Genomic DNA, 20,349 nt, shown 5'->3' on the forward strand with positions numbered 1-20,349 from the left:
GCTGATGACACCACTGATTACAATGACCAGACACAGGACAGGAAAGAGACAGAGAATCTGGTGAGCTGGTGTGACTATATTAATCTCTCCCTCAGTGTCAACAAAACGAAGGAGATTGTCATCGACTCCAGGAAGCAGAGTGGAGGGCACGCACCTGTCTACATCCATGGGGACGAAGTAGAAATGGTTGCGAGCTTTAAGTTTTAAGGTGTCTAGATCACCAACAAACAACCTGTCCTGGTCCCTCCGTGCAGACACAATAGTTAAGAAAGCCCACCAGCTTTCTCAGAAGACTAAGGAAATTTGGCATGTCTGTTACAACTCTCACCGGATACACCATAGAAAGTATTCTTTCTGGTTGTATCACAGCTCGGTATGGCTCCTGCTCTGTCCAAGACTGCAAGAAACTACAAAGGGTCATGAATGAAGCCCAGTCTATCACTCAAACCAGCCTCCCATCCATTGACGCTGACTACGCTTCCCGCTGCCTCAGAAAAGCAGCCAGCATAATCATGGACCCCACACACCCGGACATACTCTCTTCCACCTTCTTCCGTTGGAAAAAAGATACAAAAGTCTGAGGACACGTGCCAAACGACTCGAGAACAGCTTCTCCCCTGCTGCCATCAGACCTTTAATTGGACTTCCCTCACATTAAGTTGATCTTTCGCTACACCCTAGCTATGACTGTAACACTACATTCTGCGCACTCTTTTCCTTCCCTATGTGCAGTATGCTTTGTCTGTATAGCGTGCAAGAAACAATACTTTTCACTGTATACTAATACATGTAACAAATCAAATATTTGTTTCATCTCTATCTAAAGCTCACTTCAATGTGAAAGCAGCAGGTAGACACATTACCTATAATTGTTTCATTCAGTTAATTCTTATTTCAAATAAATAATTTCTGCCACTTCAGAACATTGATTACAAAAGTGTAAGACATAGTCCATTTTTTAAATCCCATTTGTTTTCTTTCAGTATTGATTTTTGAATGAAGAATTGCTAATATTCTATCATTAATTGAAGCTACAGCTTTAGATTAAAATTCATTTACATACTGATCTACCTATCTATTTTTGTTAATAGAGGATTCTAGGAGCACATGTGTCTCAATGTACTCAAAATGATTTCCAAGGAAGGCATGTAACAGATTAATTCTTGAGTTTTTAATCATTTTAGCTGATTTTTTTACAGACAACTTCAATTTTGTTTTATGGTCTTGAAAAAGACCCTTTGTTTAATTTATTACCTTCTATATGATGCATATATGTGAACAAACAGAACTGTTAGGCAGGTAAAGACCAACTGGTCAGTCAAGATTGTTCTGTATTGTCATGGTTAACCTAACGCCATGGTCCCATTGCTGTGTCTGCACATCCCAACCACTACATAAACTCGAGAGGTGGAAACAATGGGGGATGCACAGTGATGAGGGATATGCTCCAAACAAGTTCTAGAAGACTTCAGTGACTGGGTGGCACATTCCTTAAAACCCACTTTTTAGGGGTAATGCCAAATATCCAGTTAGTTGCAGCAACATCCATTTTATAGCAAGTATCAAAGTTTTAGCCACAGCAGCAAGTTAAATTTTAAAACTGTAGAAGAAAAATGGCTCCAGATGAAGCATAAGCAGACAATGAGCCAAAGACTTGCCTTTGGGCAGATCTCTCATGAAATTGATTGAATAGAGCTACTAAAACCCCAGGTTGTCCCAAAAGTGCTGATGTATACCAGTTGCACAATGCTTGATTGATAGTCAGTGTCGTTTACCAGGTTTTTTTTCAACATCCTGTATCAACAAGCTTCTTGTTCATGATGTAGGTGGCAGCAATTGAGGAATCCCCATGTTTGCAATATTTAGCCAAACTGGGACATTTTTTGTCATATTTTCACAGCAAAACTTGTGTAATTTGGGACACCATGCGGAACTGTGGTCAGCATCCAAAAGGCAAGTTAACTTTGCAATTGTAAAACTGTCTACTGAGGTGTAACAGACTAACACTGCTGTGTAACATATCTATTTTGTGTCCTGAATATCTTTGCTCTGAATTCTGGATTAGTATATCTATATGTGTTAGATGGATTAATGATAGTAAGCATTGAGTATGAATTAATACAGTGCCAAAGGAAATTCTGTAAAATTTAATTATATTCATACAACACCTTTATTATGCTACAACATCTCAAAGTGACTTTTGCAGTTAATTATTTTTAAAGTGCAAGATGTTACCTACAAATGGGATAGTTTAGGAACTTGAGTAAATGAAGAAAAAACAAGATATAATGGTTTTGTGGATTTGCTTGTTTAAATTGTAATATGCACTCTATAATGTTTAGGAAAGGAAGGTTATTCTAATTTGAACATTGAAACCACAAGTCTTTAGGTTTGACAGTCGATGGATTCAGAATCTCATTCTGGTGATGTAATCTAAATTTTATGTTGGCTGATAGTCAGGATAACCACATTTGCAAGCTTTACCAGGATATCCTGTATACGTTTCAGTAACTGCCGAGCAGATGTTACAGCCTCTCAGGTAATAAGCATTAAAAACCTGAAACGTATGGGTGCTTGAATACATGTGGATTTATCTCCATGCTTAGGGATCAGTGACCTGGAATCCTTACCGGGATTTGTTTGTCTGCCTGTGGTATTTGTAAATGTGTTAGGCATAACCACAACAGGCATTGCTGATCATTTCAGAATTGTATAGGCGAAAGGCAGGAAAGGTAAAACGCATCGTTGTTGGTTTTCTGAAGTGTACCATTAGATGACCTTTGCACCCCACCTTCCCAGCCTACAAGAGTCTGAACAATTTTGAAGTAAGAATAAGCCTTTCATGTTCTCTGTTTTGAGTAATCTCATACACGCTCAACAAATTGATACAACTGGCAGAGCTTTAAATTTGAGCAAGAGTTGAATGAGCTGAAGTGATGCAGAAACAGGGCGGTTAATGTGGTTAGGACTATTTGTCCATATGGAGGGTAACGTGGATTGAGCAATATGTGATGTAACTCGTGTCTGTTTGTACAGGTGCTTGATTTTAAAAATAAAATTGTCAATTTTCTGAGCAGGCTGTACTGTTTTCTGAGATCAGAGCTGACGATCCATTAGGATCTTTGATAGCCAATGGGACTTGTTCCTTTGTCGCTTAACAATTTTAGTATCATAAACTTGTGAATTTTCACTTCCTTGGTCACAGTTTTTAGGAAAGCCTAAAAGCCATCCACCCTTTGGGCCTCATTGGGACGTATTAAATTTTAACTGCGTTTGCCTGATTGGAAAGCGCAGAACTCAAGGTCACAGACTCCAGGGTAAGGTATTGGCCACTTAGGACTGGGGTGAGGAGAACTTTGTTTGCAAAGGATTGAGGTTCTTTGAAATGCTCTATCCTAATGGGGTGTGAATGCCGAGTTGATATTCAAGGCCAATGGATTTTTGGGCGTTAAGAGAATTAATGTACATCAACTGGGTGGGAACATAGAAGTTCAGCCACAATCTTTTAACTGATGGAGCAGGCTCATTGGGCTGTATGTGCTGCATGCTACTCTTCCTGGTTCTTGTGGTATTTTGTAATTTAGGTGTTATGAAAACATTCCTATGTCTTTTTCTATATTATGCAATCCAGCAGCTCAATGTAATTCCAAACAATAGTGAGGAGGCATTGGTTGCTGCTGGAAACCCAGAATTGGTTGGAGGAGGTTACGAATGGGTGATTTTTTTTGCAAAGTGAAGCACTTGCCAGAAATTGTTACAATTTAAAGCTCCATCAACTGTACTAAAAAAGCAAATGCTACAAACATGAAATAAAACAATAACTTGTATTCATTTAGCATATTTAATGTAATAAAACATTTCATGCTGCTTCATGGGGGCATAAAACAAAGTACAATACAAGCGACATACAACATTAGGGCAGTTGGGTCAAAGAGGGAGGTTTGAGGAGTGTCATAGAGGAAAGCAAGGTAGAGAAGCAGAGATTTAGGGAGGGAATTCCCAAATTTAGGGCCTAGCTGAAGGTACAGCCAAGAATGTTGAGTGATTAAAGTTGACAATGCTTAAGAGGTCAGATTCAGAGAAATGGGGATATCTCCAGAGAGTTGTAGGACTGGAGAAATTTCCAGAGATGGGAAGTGGCCAGGCCATGGAGGGATTTTAAAATGAGTTGCAGGATCTTGCCATCAAAATATTTCTTAACCACATGTCAATGTAGATCAACGCGTAGAGTGGTGATGAATGAATGGAATTTGGTGCCAGTTGGGACACCGACAGCAGAATTTGGATGACCACACATTTATGAAAAGTAGAATGGTGGGAGGAAAGAGAGGGAGTGATTTAGAAGTTGGAAATTGGCACAGTAAGTTTAAAGCTCATCTTGAATACTTTGGTTCAGCCTTAGACAGTTATCAGAGAGGTGTGGAGTTGGTGGCATGGGAGCAGAGTTCTGGTGGGACCAAAAACAGTGACTTTAGTTTTATCTGTTAAAAAGACTAAATTTCTGCTTGTCCATTACTGGATGTTGGACAAGTAGTCAGCAGAGGATTCAAGAGAGATGTTGGTGAAGTAAAGTTGCATGCTGTCACCATAAATACAGAAGCTGATATGCTTTTGGATAATATTACTATGAAGTACAGTAAGATGAGAAATGGGAGGGCCAAAGATCCTGGGGAACACCAGAGATTTCTCCCTCTGTGTACCCGAACAGGTGCCGGAGTGTGGTGACCAGGGGGTTTTCACAGTAACATCATTGCAGTGTTAATGTAAGCCTACTTCTGACAAACTTTAAAATTTTACAGTAAATAGTCTCACAACACCAGGTTTAATTCCAACAGGTTTATTTGGTAGCGTGAGCTTTCGGAGCGTTGCCCATTCATCAGGTGAGTCATTCACTCATTCACCTGATGAAGGGGCAATGCTTCGAAAGCTCGTGCTACCAAATAAACCTGTTGGACTTTAACCTGGTGTTGTGAGACTTCTTACTGTGCCTACCCTAGTCCAATGCCGGCAACTCCACATCTTTAAAATTTTAAGATGACATGAAGGAATTTTTGAGAGGAAAGGGATATTGGAGATGGGATGGTAGTCTGAGTATGGAGAGATCAAGGGTTAGTTTTTGAGGGGACAGGCCAAATCTGAAGAGAGAGAATTGATAACAATGCTTAGCTAACATGGAAGCCAGAAAGAGATAGTCAGTAGTTTAGTTTATTCTCCCCAGTGTAATGGAGATTATACTGTGAGCAACATGCGCAATAACAAATTGAATGAAGTGCATGTTGGGAGTAGTAGAATAGTGATTGTTAATGGATATATAATCTAAAAGTCTGGGTAAATTTTACTCCATCCATAAAGTTACAAAGCCAATGCTCAGAGTGGACCGGGCAAACTCAAATCCATTGTTAGAGATGTACTAGATTATGATGGGTTTAGAAAAGGTAGTCATGATGCGGAGATGCTAGATGATGTGGAGAAAGCTAGTGGCTTTTGCTACCAAATAAACCTGTTGGACTTTAACCTGGTTTTGTTAGACTTCTTACTGTCTTTAGAAAAGGTAGACAAAGAATAGCTGTTTCCACTAGTTGAAGGTGCAAGGATTAGAAGACACATTAAGGTTTTGGATAAGAGATATGGTTGAGAGTGGGTGGAGGTTGGAGGGCGGCATGTGAGGAAGAATTTCTTTATACAGTGAGTGGTAATGACCTGGAAATCGCTGCCTATAAGGGTGGTGAAAGGGGAGGTGATCAATAATTTATAAAGGAAATTAGATGCGACTTAGAGTTTAGAGGTGGTGGTGGTGGGGGAGGGTTGTGGTTCTTGAATGCTATGAGGATAGAACGAGGAAGTGGGACTGATCTGGTTGTTTGGATTGCTCTACAGAAGTCGGCAGGTGACCCCTCCTGTACTGTGATGACTCCACCACGAGGCAGATCTTGCAACCACCTTGAGCTAAAAATGCTGAGTGGATGATCCATCTCCACCACCTCCTGAGATATTCACCATCACATTTGTTAGTTTTCAACCAATTTGCTTATTTCCATCTTGTATCAAGAAATAACTGGGCACACTGGTTGCACGGTAAGAAGTCTCACAACACCAGGTTAAAGTCCAACAGGTTTATTTGGTAGCAAATACCATACTGGTTGCAGCAGCGTCTCGGGTTCCAGACAACACTTAGGCTTTAGAGGTGAAGACTTGTGTTCCAAAACTAGCTGTGCTCATAACCAAGCTGTTTCAGTACATCTACAAGTGACATCTACCCAACAGAGTGGAACATTTCCCAAGTACGTCTTGGCAGGGCAAATCCATTATCTAATACAGCCCCATTAGTTTGCTCTTGATCATCTGAAAAATGATGTTAGCATTAGTCATGCAGCACATGTATATTGCTAACCAATACATGATTTGTGTTCTGTCAAGAAACTTTGCTCCAGACCTCATAACAGCCTTGGTCTGAACATAACAAAAACAGTGCATTCCAGAATGAAATGAGTGATTGCTCTTGACGTCAAGGCAGCTTTTGAAAATGTGCAATTAAGGAGTCCCAGCAAAATTGAAGTGAGTGGGAATCGGGGTAAACTCTCCACTGGTTGGCGTCGTGCCTAGCACACAGATGGCTGTGATTGTTGGCGGTCACTCATCTCAACCTTGGGAGTTTTTCAGGTTAGTGCCCTGGCCACAACCGTTTACAGCTGCTACATCAATGATCTTCCCTCAAACATAACTTCAGAAACAGGGATGTTCACTGCACCATGTTCAGTTCCATTCGCAGCTCCTCCGATATCAAAACAGTCCAAATCTACCTGCAGCACAACCTAAACAGCATTTAAAGCTTGAAGTGCCAGGAAAAGATCATGAGAATCTAACCACCTCCCTTTGACACTCAAAGATTTTCATCACTGAATGCCTAACTATCAACCTCCTGGGAATCAATATTGCTCTCAAAGTTAACTGGTCCAGCTGCATAAATGCCATGGTTGCAAGCTGAGATCCAAGGCTAGATATTCTGTGGCAAATGACTCTCCTGATGCTCTAAGCCCTTTCGACACTTTAGTTGTGTGATGAAATAGTGTCTACGTGCCTGGATGAGTACAGCTCTATTATCACGTGCTATTAACAAAAGTTGCTGGAAGAACTTTTTTATATTTTTGCATTGTGAACACTGACATTTTTATTTTTGGCTGCACAAATGGGAATATTAATTAGTTTCATGTCTTGCTGTGTATTGTACCTTTTTAAAATTAATTTTTGACTTGTCGTGCGTGACCAGCTGAAATTGAGGGCCAGAGGCCTAAAATGCTTCTTTTAAAAAACAATCTATCTTAAAGAAGGCACTAAAAATGATATCCTTTTCCTGCCCTTGGAACGGTCCAATGTGCATTACTAAATCTTGAAATATAATTTACACAAGACATTTAAATAAAAAGGAACAGAAATAGGCCATGAGGCCACCAAGTCTGCTCTAATATTTCTTCTTTCATGGGATGTGGACTTGGCTGAGACATTTGTTGTTCATCCGTAATTGCCCTTGAACTAAGTAGCTTTTAAAGCCACATCAGTGGACAGTTAATAATCTGCTATATTGCAGTGGGTGTGAAGTCAGATTTTTACAACAACCAATGATAGATTTGTTTTGGCACCAATACTGAGACTGGCTTTATAATTTGAGATTAATTAATTGAATGTAGATTCCACCTGCTTCTGTGGTGGGATTTGAACCCATGAACCCAGAGAATTAGCCTGGGTCTTGGATGATTAATCCAGTAATAATGCCATTAGGCCACAGTCTCTCCATACGATCATGGCTGAATGTCTGCCTTGACTCCACTTTCGCACCATGTATCCCCGCATGCCTTGATTTCCAAAGACCAAAATATTTCTGTCTTGGCCTTGAATATACTCATCAACTTTCAGAACCTTCTGAGGTGGAAAATTCCAAAATTTGCAGCCCTTTGAGTAAAGCAATATCTCCTCACCTCAATGCTAAATGGTTGACCCCTTATCCTGAGACTCTGCCGCCTACTTGTTGAACTTACAGCCTGGAAAATAACCTCTGTGCATTTATCAAATGAGATCACCTCTCATTCTTTTAAACTCGCAGAGAATATAAGCCCATTATATTCCATCTTTTCTCATAGGACAGTCATTTCATCCCTGGAACCTTTGTTGCAATCCCTTGAATGCAAGAATATGCTTCCTTGGTTAGGTAGAGCAAAATCGTACATAATGCTTCAAGTGTAATCTCACCAAAGCCCTGAATTGTTGCAGCAAAATTCTTTACTATTGCACTCCAATTCCCTTGCGATAAATGCCAACATAGTATTTAAACTCCTACTTCCTCGTTGTATTTTCATGTCAACTTCACTACTTCTAAATTACCAACATTAGTCTCATTTAAAAGTAAAATCTTTTTCTGTTTTTCCTACTAAAATGGATAATTTCACACTTTCCCGCATTATACTCCCAGCTGTGACCACCTTGCCCAAATATGAAACTGGTCTATATCTCTTTGTAGCCCCTGTGCCTGCCTCACAACTTACTTTATCATCAAATGTTATTGTCAGAAAACTTGGATATATATGGAATCATAAAATAGTTAATGCACAGAAGGAGGACATTGAGTCTGTTGTGTCTGTGCTGGCTCTCTGCAAGAGCAAATTAGTTTGCTATTCCTCGACTTTTTCCCTGAAGCCCAGGATTGAATCTATTGAGAGGGTTGTCCGATGGTGAAAGGCTGAGTAAATTGATTCTATATTTTTGAGTTCAGAAGATTGAGAGATGATTTCATTGGAAACCCAAGATTCTGAAGGAGCTTGATAAGGTAGATACGAGACATTTTCCCTGTCTGGGAAATCTAGAACCATAGGGCCTCCGCTTCATGATATTAGGGTTGATTGTTTAGGACTGAAATGAGAAATTTCTTCACTCAGTTGTAAATCCTTGGAATTCTGTTTACCAGAGTGTTGTGGATGCTCCATATATTTAAGCCTGAAATAGCCAAATTTTTGACCTCCATGGGAATCAAGGAATATGGGGAGCAGGAGGGAGAGTGGAGTTGAGGTAGAAGATTGACCATAATCATATTGACAGAGCTGACTTGAGGGTCCATAATTGTCTACTATTATTATGCAGATTGTGAATAGGTTGTTCCCTAGTTGGTTCCTTGACATTCTGTTTTGGACAGGTTGAATGAACCAAGATGTTTTCCCCAACTTATCCATTTATGTTCTGCATTTCTTTTAAAATGCAGTTGCTTTACACATGCAATGCAGCAGCGAAATTACTTAGAGCATGGGCCCATATGCACTAAATATTTAACCACATTTTCTTTTTGCTCTTCAGCCAATTTAGTTTTGATGGTTAATAAAAGTTGCATTATTCTCTTTAAATTGAGAATTTTCTTTATCTTGTGTATTTTCTTGATTTATACACTGAAATATAATGTGTCTTTAATGCACTTTCTATGAAAAGTTTTTGATTTCGGAAGGCTGGACTTAGTATTTTAATGATCGATGGTTTTCCAGATGAACTTGCAAATTTGTCTCTGTAGTACTTTTTACTTTACAGTCTTCAGAATTCTTGAAATTTACCAGTCTCTATATATGACACTGGAGGGCAGTAGTACTCTTTCGACCTGCCAGTGCAATCACTTTAATTATCAATAAGTAACTGAATACAGTATGAACAAAAATCTCTTCACAGTAATTTTTCTCTGAATGAGGATTTTTTATTCATGGTTTATCTGATTTGCATGTGTGGTGACCTGGATTAAAAATAAATCACTTTGGTTCAGCAGCCTCCCATGGTACCTTATGAAGTGTCCACAAACACTTGCTATGAACAGTAAGAAGTTTAACAACACCAGGTTAAAGTCCAACAGGTTTATTTGGTAGCAAAAGGTGTGGCTTTTGCTACCAAATAAACCTGTTGGACTTTAACCTGGTTTTGTTAAACTTCTTACTGTGTTTACCCCAGTCCAACGCCGGCATCTCCACATCACTTGCTATGAATACAGAGTTTTGTTAAGATGGCAAAGCAAGTCTTCCAAGTAGGACAATGCAGTGCTTTCTTAAATGATCTTTAGGAACATAGGATTCCATAGGATATACTGTACAAAAAGGGGTGATTTGGCTCAACCAGTCCAGTTTATGTTCCGCTCAAGCTCTGTCCTAACTTTCCTCATCTAAATCTACCAGCATGACCATCTGTTCCCTTCTTCAAATTCTTATCTAGCTTCCCCTTAAATGATTCTATACCATTCTCTTCAATTGCTTGCTGTGGTAGCATGTACCATATTCTTACCATCCTGTGGGTAAAGAAGTTTCTTCGAATTCCCTTTTTAGATTTATTGGTGACTAATTTATGTCAATGGCTTTTAGTTATGCTTTTCCCACAAGAGGAAACATTCTCTCTGTATCCACTATAACAAAACCGTTCGTAATTTTGAAGGCCTCTTATTAGATCATCCCTTAGCTTTTTTCAAGAGGAAAGTCCTTTCCTGATGTATATCCTTGTAAATCTTCTCTGCACCCTGTCCAGTATTCCCCCGTCCTTTTAATGATATGTGGGCCTGAACTTTGCACTGCACTCTTAATTGTGACTTGACCAAAATTTGATATAGGTTTACCCAACTTTTCAATTCTGTTTCTCCAGAAATAAAACCAAGTGCTTGGTTTCCTTATTAACCTGTGGCGTAATTTTCAGTGATTGGTGTATTTGTACTCCAAGATCCCTTTGTTCCTCTATCCCATCTAGACGTAACTTTCAAGTAATAAGTGATATCCCTATTCACCCTGCCAACAAGAGTATAGGCCATTTAGTCCCTTGAGCTTGTTCCATCATTCATTGAGATCAATGCTGATCAACAACATAATAACTCCCATGTACTTGCTTTTGCCTTCATTGCTTAATGCCTTTGATTTGCAAAAACATCAATTTCAGAACTAGAATCATCAATGAGTTTGGCGTCAATTGTCATTGTGGACAAGAGTTCCTAACTTCTACCCTGTGTAGAGGTGTTTCCTGATTTCACTCTTGGAATGTTTGGCTTTAATGTTAGAACTATTGGGAGTGTGCCCCCTTGCCTGAGACTCCCCAACCAGCAGATATAGTTTCTTCATCAACTCTACTACCTTGCTGCTTTTCTTGTTTATGTATAAATATGTTGAAATAATATACAAGAGTCTTCTTTAAAAAAACTGCAAGAAAGTGCTTTCAAAGAGTTGGCTCAGACATGATGGCTTTTCGTCTTATAGCAGTCCATTGAAAATTGGAAGCTGTGTGATCCTAGCAAGTCAAAAGGATATGATTTTCTTCAGTTACATAGCAACGTATATTCCCACAATTTGAATTAAATGCTGCAGCAATTTCAGCTAGTAATGTAAGATTAGTAATTTAATTCTGCTTAAAAGGCAAGCTATTTTTTTCATGTGTGGAAAAACAACAAGTTGATTGTTTCTTTATCCCCCCACAATCAAATTTTAATCCTCCCCTCCTCCCACCACCTCATTTGAAGAGAAATGACCAACAAATGGCATTTGATCTTGCAGGTTTCTGAGTGATGGAGCCTAATTTTTTTGTTGCACGATGGAGAAAAACTGGATGCTGTTCAGATTTTACCATCGGCAAATCTGTCGAGCTGAAATAACCCAGAAACATTGCCAAGAACTGACTTGAATATGTATTTAGCAACTGGATTGTTCATTTGCCAAAGAGAAAAGTGTGACCCATGATGTTTTGTTTAGAAACTGAATACTCTAGCGCGGTGCTGTTGGGTTAGTTTTGTGAGGCATTTGCCATGTCATCCTGCTCCAGCTTTTATTAGTCCAACTTGATCTCCTTTAGCATTGATCATTTGTAGAGGGTGTGCATCATATAACATTTTATCGAGATGACAAAGCTGTAGAATGTCAAGTGCAATTTTGTTTTCATTAAATTAATGTGGAGTGTAAGCATTCTTTTCAAAGTTGTAGTGTTTACTTTTGTGTAAATTGATTAACCTGCTTAACTGTGTACAGGACTTCATATATTGCTTTAAAGCCCAGAACCTATCTCGTATTGGAAAGTTGTTTCAAGTGCTATGTGAGTGGGGGCAGTTAGAAATAGTGTGTGGGGCGATGTGGATGGCAAAAGATTTTGGGAAGAGTGATGGAGTTGAAGAGGAGTTTTGGGGTGTAGAAATTTGCAGGCAGCTGTTCCTTGAGTCTTTCAATAGCAGTAGGTGGTTTTGACATCGTGATGGGGGATTGATGTGCATGACAGTTGGAGAGCCTTGATTGTGGCACCAGTGGGATGCTTATGAATGGGCTACGCAATTTTCTTGGTATGAGAAAACTGGGAGGGTTCTTCTGGTAGATTGGAGTATTGGGGCTGGAAAATGGTGGCACTGAGAAAAGAGGTATTGTGACGTAGTACAGCTGTCTGTAATGGATCAAACTGCTTTTTAAAACCAATGAACGATCCTCTTGAGCACCAAGACAACTTCCTTGAATGAATCCTTGTTATATTGTCAGTCTGTGAATGTGTATATTTCCTATCTAGTAATAGTGGAGTTCTAAGGTTGCAACATTGGACATTCCTGTCTAGAAATACTGACAAGGATTTCTGAGCATGTGGGGAGAGGAACATTGAGCGGTAGGAGATTGAAGTGAGTGTAGGATCCAGCATTGTTTGAGCTGGGTTTCGATACTATTTAGAGTCAGAGAAATTTTATGGGAATCCTCTTGGAATTATTTCAATTAAACTATTTATAGAGTCAGAAGAGAAAAGAACAAAATGTGATTTTCAAATAAGGCCAGAAATGACCAGAGATCTCGCTACCACCTGTCTCCACAACCCAAGTAACTCCCAGATAGATAAGGAAGGTTTTCATATTCTTAAAAATCCTCTTTAAAGAGCTGAATGGCTAAAACGGATAAGGATAAATCCAGGCTGTGCTGTAGAGATTATTGTGCAGTTAGGACCATGAAAATGTAATTTATGATATGCAACCATTTAAAATCAAATAATATAGATTGACATCCTGAAGTTTAGAAGCTTCAGCCTCTTCAAGGATAATGATGCAGGAATTTTTTCTCAACTTATTTTCTTGTTGCTTGGATATCATTTTATTAGGATAAATAACTAATTGAGATAATGATCAGTATGTTGCATTTGTATTAATGGCAAAACTGTCAATTCTGTGAAACTGACAGCAACCTCTGGTGTTTCCCAGTTAAATGCAGTAAACCGAACATTATTGTCAGTGATTCCCTGCTCCTTCCAAGGATGGGCTGCTGAAGGTGGAAATCAGTTAGAAGTCACTGAACATGAATTTCCATTTTTTAATAATATTCTCACTGTCAAAATTCGTCAATTAGCTGCTCCTTGTCAACAATGTAATAAGTCCTAATCACTGCTGAATAACCTTTCCAGCCCCAAGAAACTAATTTTATATGTGTGGAATACCAAATTTCTCCATTCCATAATAATAAAAACTCATAGAATTTTAATTTTTCAAGTTTAATATTTACATGTTTTTCCTTAATCACGTGTATTTCCCTTTCTGTAATATTATACAATGTCAATGATAAGACTTATTGTTACTTATAGTTTTGCTATCTGTGTGAATTCTTAAATGTGATTGGCTGCTTAGCATGGTTGGTGATATCACAGTTGTTGGATGCTGGCGAACTTCTATAGCTAGTGACAAAACTGAATTAACCATTGGGAAAGATAAATTTCACATCATAGATCTTGCTGCATTTTTGTTGACAGTTTTGTTCAATGCCAGCAGTGAGTGCGAAATCCGGCCTGCTAAATTTGTACAGAGCAGAATTGAACTTGAAACCTCCTTGGTCTGTTTGGCTCAATTATATATGGGATAAAATTACTTTAGATTTTCTGTGGTTGAATGTATAAAAGTTGAGTGGTTATGTTGCTGGATTTATAAAATAAGATGCCTAGACTAATAATCTTGAGAATGAGTTCTAACCCCATCATAGCAGTTTAGGGATCTGAATTCAGTTTATACATTGGTGATTTGGAAATTAAGTAAAAATGACTAAGGAAAGGATAACGGCACTCACAACAATCAATTTCTTTAAAATTTTTTTAAATATTGGGCGGCACGGTAGCACAGTGGTTAGCACTGCTGCTTCACAGCTCCAGGGACCTGGGTTCGATTCCCGGCTTGGGTCACTGTCTGTGTGGAGTTTGCACATTCTCCTCGTGTCTGAGTGGGTTTCCTCCGGGTGCTCCGGTTTCCCCCCACAGTCCAAAGATGTGCGGGTTAGGTTGATTGGCCATGCTAAAATTGCCCCTTAGTGTCCTGAGATGCGTAGGTGAGAGGGATTAGTGGGTAAATATGTAGGGATAGGGCCTCGGTGGGATTGTGGTCGGTGCAGACTCGATGGGCCGAATGGCCTCTTTCTGTACTGTAGGGTCTCTATGATTTCTATGAATAAAGTACAATTCTTTAATGATTGCACATTTTTCATATTTATTTGAGCCAGAAAACTCTAAAAGTTGAATGTATTTCACATTTTCACTTGCAAAAGGGAGGATGGTGATAATAGGCATAGTACCTCAAATCCAGCCCCCCCCCCCCAAAAAAAATAAAGAAAATCAGGGTTCTGAAATCCGGCATGCACTTGGTCTTGAGGTTGCTGATTTGAGGTACTCTACCTGTAGTCTAGGATAATGTCTGCCTTCAAAATGTTCATAAATGCGTTAATTTAAGTGCAGCGAATGCCAAACATGTGCAATGTGTTGCAATAATATTGTTTTTATACCTTCAGGTGTAAAGAGAAGAAGTACAATTATCAAAACCTTCCAACCACTTCTGTGGTAATAGCATTTTATAATGAGGCCTGGTCAACACTCCTGCGGACAGTGCACAGCGTTCTTGACACTTCACCTGATCTTCTATTGAAGGAGCTGATCATAGTGGATGATTACAGTGATCGAGGTAGATAAAGTCTTGCCAAGTGCATCATTTACCATGTCCTTTTGAAGCAAATGCATGTCCACGTACACAAATTTGAATTCGACTTGTAAAGCAACTCATTAAAGATTTTATTTGAGTTATGTGCTCAGTCTTCGCTGAAACACTGAATGGAATTTTTGAGTTCTCTTTTACTCCCTATATCATTTAGTCTCAAAATGTAATTCAAAGATCAAGTAGCAGTTGTCCCAGTGATATTATCAGATGTGATGTTCTTCTGCAGTCATTTTATTTGTCCAGTTGCAGATATTCCTGCTGAAAATGAAATGCTGCATTTTCTCTGGCTCTATTGCGTCTAAGCAGAAATTATTCTTTGTAAATATTTGTGCAGCTCCACCAAACTTGTTTTGCTTCCAGACACTGCACTCGGACCTTCCAAGGCTTCTAGCGGCAAATCTTTTTTCTTTCTCCTAGCCCTATCTTGGTGAGTCCTACACTCTTTTAAAGCTCTCTGACTGCATCTGAAGTCTAAATGTGGTTGTGTAATTGCATACGATCTTCCGTTTAATCAGGTCCTTCTAAGCTTCTGCTTTATCTTATAGTTAGCCAACCTAGAATCTTTTAAAATTCTGCAGCCATGGCTTATGTTCAAGAAGCAGCTGTATCACATCTTCAGATCTCTGAAAAAGGGGCTGTTGTTTATTGCAAATTCTCTGTCTTTGTGGTAGCATTAGTGTTTTGCTCCTGGTGAGTTCTTTAGAATGTTGTGATTAGAACACAGTAGGTTAAAATTAATTTGCAAAGGGATTTTCAAATGCATGTTTGAAAATTGATGTGAAAGAAAGCAGGTTTGTGGTCCAATTTTAAAAAAAAATAGATTGCATAAAGCAGTAGAACAAGACTTTCCTCTTTTTTTTTGTCTAAACACCAATGCCATACTGCCTTTACTCTTCCTTCTAAATGCTGTTAGTGAGCTGAAGTAGAGTACTTCATGGAGGTTTTAAATGTTTTAAAATAGAATAATTTAGGAGAATCCATATGCTAGTATGTAACTTTAAGTTTCTATTTGAATGGATAGTTTTAAAATAGTGTAGTGACAGGGTAGCTTTTTTGTTTTCTATGAAATTTCAAATTTAATGCTCCCAAGACTTGAATTGCATTGATGTGAACTTGTTTGGATGAATGTTTGCACATTCTGTTGATTTCAGGTCTGTATTGCCTGGAGTTCTAAGCGATTGCAAAAGAAATCAGTGTCTGGAGGACAGAATAATGTACAAAATGCTTTGACAGCAAATAATTTATTTTTATGATGCATAACTGCTCATCTAACATAACTGGATTAAACTGAAACATTGATGTTTTATGCTGTAGTGGTACATTTTACTCATAATGCCCTGACCAAAAAAATGCATGTTTCATAGGTTATTTCCTGTGTAAATGTTTCAGAATATATCTGTATAAAATAATATGGTTTACATTTTTACTATTGAATACCACAGGCTGACATTTTTACAAATCTTTTAACATAACTTTGCAACATTAACATATTTTAGATGGCTTTATGCTATGTAAAATGTGCACTGCATAAGGTAATCATGACATTGAAAAGGTTTACTGGAAAATATTACTCAAAGGATCTCATTAATGAAATACCCATTTATCGCAAGATTCTTTGGTAAAAAGTTAATGGTGTTAAACTTCAGGTGTTTCAAGTTCACATTTTATTTAATATGCCCAAATACTTATTTTGATAACTGCTTGGATTATTGTTTTTAAAGAAAAGTTACAGCAGTGATTTCCTCACTAGTCAACATCTATGAATGTGTTCCAGTCAACATGCAGCTGACTTTGTTATCATTTGCCACTTCAAAGATTTTGATCTGTTCTGAAAAGTTCTGTAAATATTCATTCATATTTTCTTTTGGGATGAAATTGAACAGGGCCTAAGATTCAGGAGTGTCTGAATCCACAAATCTCCAATGGATAAGCAAATGCCACTGAAGCTTTGCAGCAATTACAAAGCTTACTTTTAAGTTGGTGGGTTTTAGAAGTTATGTCATCTAAATACTTCCAAATCTTGAAAAGCTGTTTCCTTGTGAGTTCTTTCTCAACTGATTTGTAACCCAGTGGTAGTTGTGCGGTTTTTGTTTTTCATCCATCTTCAGAGAGGTGCTTCGTTAGGAAACGGATCCAATGATCCATGAATAGGGTGCTCAAATTTTTCATTACGAGTTTCCCCATGGTGCTGCAAAGCTCTTCGAGACGTTGTTCACAACAGGCTTGCTGAGCACCCATACTAAGTATTTCTGCTGTAGGAAAGATTTCAAGTTCAGGTTAGCATGACAAGGCACATTAAGTTCCAAATTTTGCATACTCTTTCACCTCTCTATATCGTTATTATTTTCAAGCTTAAATTCTTAAACACGATGAGTTTAAGTCAGCAGTAATTAAGTTGTTTAGTGACTGCTGATCTGGTGTACATGATGTGTTCTGAAACTTCATTTGCTAAGTCTGCATTTGGGAGTTTTAACATCAGCTTGTACAAAATACGTGAACTTAGAAGGTGCAATATTCTCTATTCTAAGCCAATCATTTCATATCTTGCATTTATAATGTAGTAAAACTTCTCATGGAGCTTCACAAAAGTTAAATTTGTAACTGGACCACAATGATACATGCTTGGTCAAAAGCGAGGTTATAGTGATTGATTAAAGGAGAAGAGAGAGGTTTAGAGAGGATATTATCTGAATTTTGTTTTTAAATCTTTTGGGTTGCAAAATAGATAATCTTTACACAATGATGACAAAATGGTTATTCTTCAGCTTTCTGTGTTGGTGAAAAATGCTAGTTGGGCTAAATCTTGCCAGTATGAAGTCTCACGAGCTTTCGGTGTGCTGCTCCTTCATCAGGTAAGTGGAGGTTAGTTCACAAGCATGGCATATATAGGCAAAGACACAATTGCAAGCCAGGCCTTCCAGTCGGGGAGCACTTTAGCAGTCAAGGACATTCAGCCTCCGATCTTCGGGTAAGCATTCTCCAAGGTGGCCTTCAAGTCACACGACAATGCAGAATTGCCAAGCAGAAACTGATAGCCGAGTTCAGCAAGCATGAGAACAGCCTCAACCAGGATCTTGGGTTCATGTCACACTACTTGTAACCCCCACCATACTGCCTGGGTTTGCAAACTCCTACCAGCTGTCCTGGCTTGAGACAATTCACACCTCTTTAACTTGTGATTATCCCCTTCTCTGCGCACACTGTTTGCACCTGTAAAGACAACTATTCTTCACATTCCACCTTGCAATTGTGTCTTTGCCTATAAATGCCGTGTTTGTGAAGTAATCTCCACTCACTTGATGAAGGAGCAGCACTCCGAAAACTCGTGATTCCAAATAAATCTGTTGGACTTTAACCTGGTGTTGTGAGACTTCTTACTGTGCCCACCCCAGTTCAGCGCTGGCATCTCCACCTCATAAATCTTGCCAATAATTTTTTAAAACTGTTTCAATGGGCAGGGTACTTCAAAAGCTGTGCTTTTGTCATTTTTTTTAATGCCATAGAACCAGCTGACATAGTCAACAGGCTGATGGAGAATCAAGTAAGGGAATGTAAATTATAATGACACTTGAATGTGAATTAACATTAGCATTTAAAAGGGGAAATGGGGAAAAAAAATCAGACACTAAATCTTGTCTTGACAATGAAGGAAGTTTCAAGCTTCATTGCATTAATATGAAAAGCCTGAACATTGAAGTAACTTGAACAGGACTAATGTCCTTTGATAAGAAGGGGAGAACAAAACATAGCTTCAGCTCCTACAAGGCCATGTCCTTGTGTCAAATATGAGAGCGTAAGTTGGTTATGTGAGCAAGTAACTTATTTTTGGAAGTTAGTGTTTCATTTTTCTAGCTTTACACTGGGATTTCTCAAGAATTGCAGTGGTCTCCTAATTTGCACCCTTCAGAAACTTAACCTATTCTCCTTTCTCCTCCATGGTTTCCTGGTTTCAAATACCTCGAATCTGTTCAAATCCCTGCATGGCATTGACCAATCTTACCCCTATACGCTCCTCCAGTCTGGTGTATCTAATCCTCAATCTCCTGTTCTTTTCTTCTGTTCCACCATTGGCAGTCTCAACAAAGCGTTCTGAATTAACCTTGCTAAACACCTTCACCCCTATTCCGCTGCTTTTGAAATCTCACCTCTGCAGTTTGCATGCAAGTTTGGCATCCACCGCTCTCATTGTAATTACTTGGAGAAACATTAAAATATATAAATGTAAGTAGTTGTTGCAACAACTGTAGTTCGTTGAAATACTATGAATGCACAAAGGATAATGACAGTAAACTGGGCCATACAGAAAAATTCCAAAGTGTTCTTCTGTTCTAAATAATGACACTAAGTAATATCCTTCTATCTCATTGTCCTTTGACAATATTTGTCCTCAATTTTTTTGTCTTGTGTATAAATTGTTTCCAATATGCATTATTGCATAAGTAAAATTGAATTTTTCTTTCCTATGAACCTTGTGAAAGAAAGATTGCCTCCCACACACAGACCTTGTTGAATGAGATTTTAAAGCTGTAACTGAAGACAATAACTGAAAAAAAGTATTCAGAACTGTTGTGTGTATTGCTACAGTGAGTCTGGTATAGTGAAGTGCATTATGACAAGTTCTCCAGAAAAGTTGAACTAAAGCAGAAGCCCATCTGTCTAGCTTTTATTTATTATTTTGTTTTAACAGAACACCTGAAGAAGCCTTTGGAAGACTACGTAGCTGATCTTCGCAAAGTGCGGTTGATCCGCGCACGAAAGAGAGAAGGCTTAGTTCGTGCACGATTGCTTGGTGCATCTATAGCAACAGGTGATGTCTTGACCTTCTTGGACTGTCATTGTGAGTGCCATATAGGTTGGCTGGAACCATTATTGGAAAGGTAGATTGAATTCTCAATTCTGGTATATCCCCACTTTTAGTTCACATTGCTGCCGGGTGTCAATAAAGTAGAATTTACAGCACAGACGAAAACCATTTGGCCCATGCTGACATTTTATGCTCCACTTGAACCTCCTCCCATCTTTCGCCATCCAATTCTATCACCATAATTCTCTACTTGCTTCATCTTCATGCTTATCTAGTTTCACCTTAATTGCATTCATACTCTTTGGTTCAAATGCTCCCCTGGAGGTGAGTTCAAGATTCTTACCACTCTCTGGATGGAGAAGTTACCTCTGAATCCCAATTTGATTTATTTGAGGGGCGGCATGGTGGCACAGTGGTTAGCACTGCTGCCTCACAGCGCCAGGGACCTGGGTTCGATTCCCGGCTTGGGTCACTGTCTGTGCGGAGTCTGCCTGTTCTTCCCGTGTCTGCGTAGGTTTCCTCTGGGTACTCCAGCTTCCTCCCACAATCCGACTGGGTAGGTGCATTG

At 38.8% G+C, this 20,349-nt stretch overlaps 1 protein-coding gene across 2 annotated transcripts in view; it reads left to right on the forward strand.

Annotated features, from left to right (window-relative positions):
- Positions 1–20,349, forward strand: part of galnt12 (UDP-N-acetyl-alpha-D-galactosamine:polypeptide N-acetylgalactosaminyltransferase 12) — a 61,996-nt gene that overhangs the window by 11,804 nt on the left and 29,843 nt on the right. For both annotated transcript variants that reach the window (XM_078237547.1, XM_078237555.1), the window contains exons 2-3: positions 14,775–14,944; positions 19,665–19,854. In XM_078237547.1, the coding sequence (XP_078093673.1) occupies positions 14,775–14,944; positions 19,665–19,854 (360 nt within the window). The remainder of the gene's footprint in view (positions 1–14,774; positions 14,945–19,664; positions 19,855–20,349) is intronic.

This window comes from Mustelus asterias, chromosome 2 (genome assembly GCF_964213995.1).
Source record: "Mustelus asterias chromosome 2, sMusAst1.hap1.1, whole genome shotgun sequence".
Taxonomy (NCBI): Eukaryota; Metazoa; Chordata; class Chondrichthyes; order Carcharhiniformes; family Triakidae; genus Mustelus; species Mustelus asterias.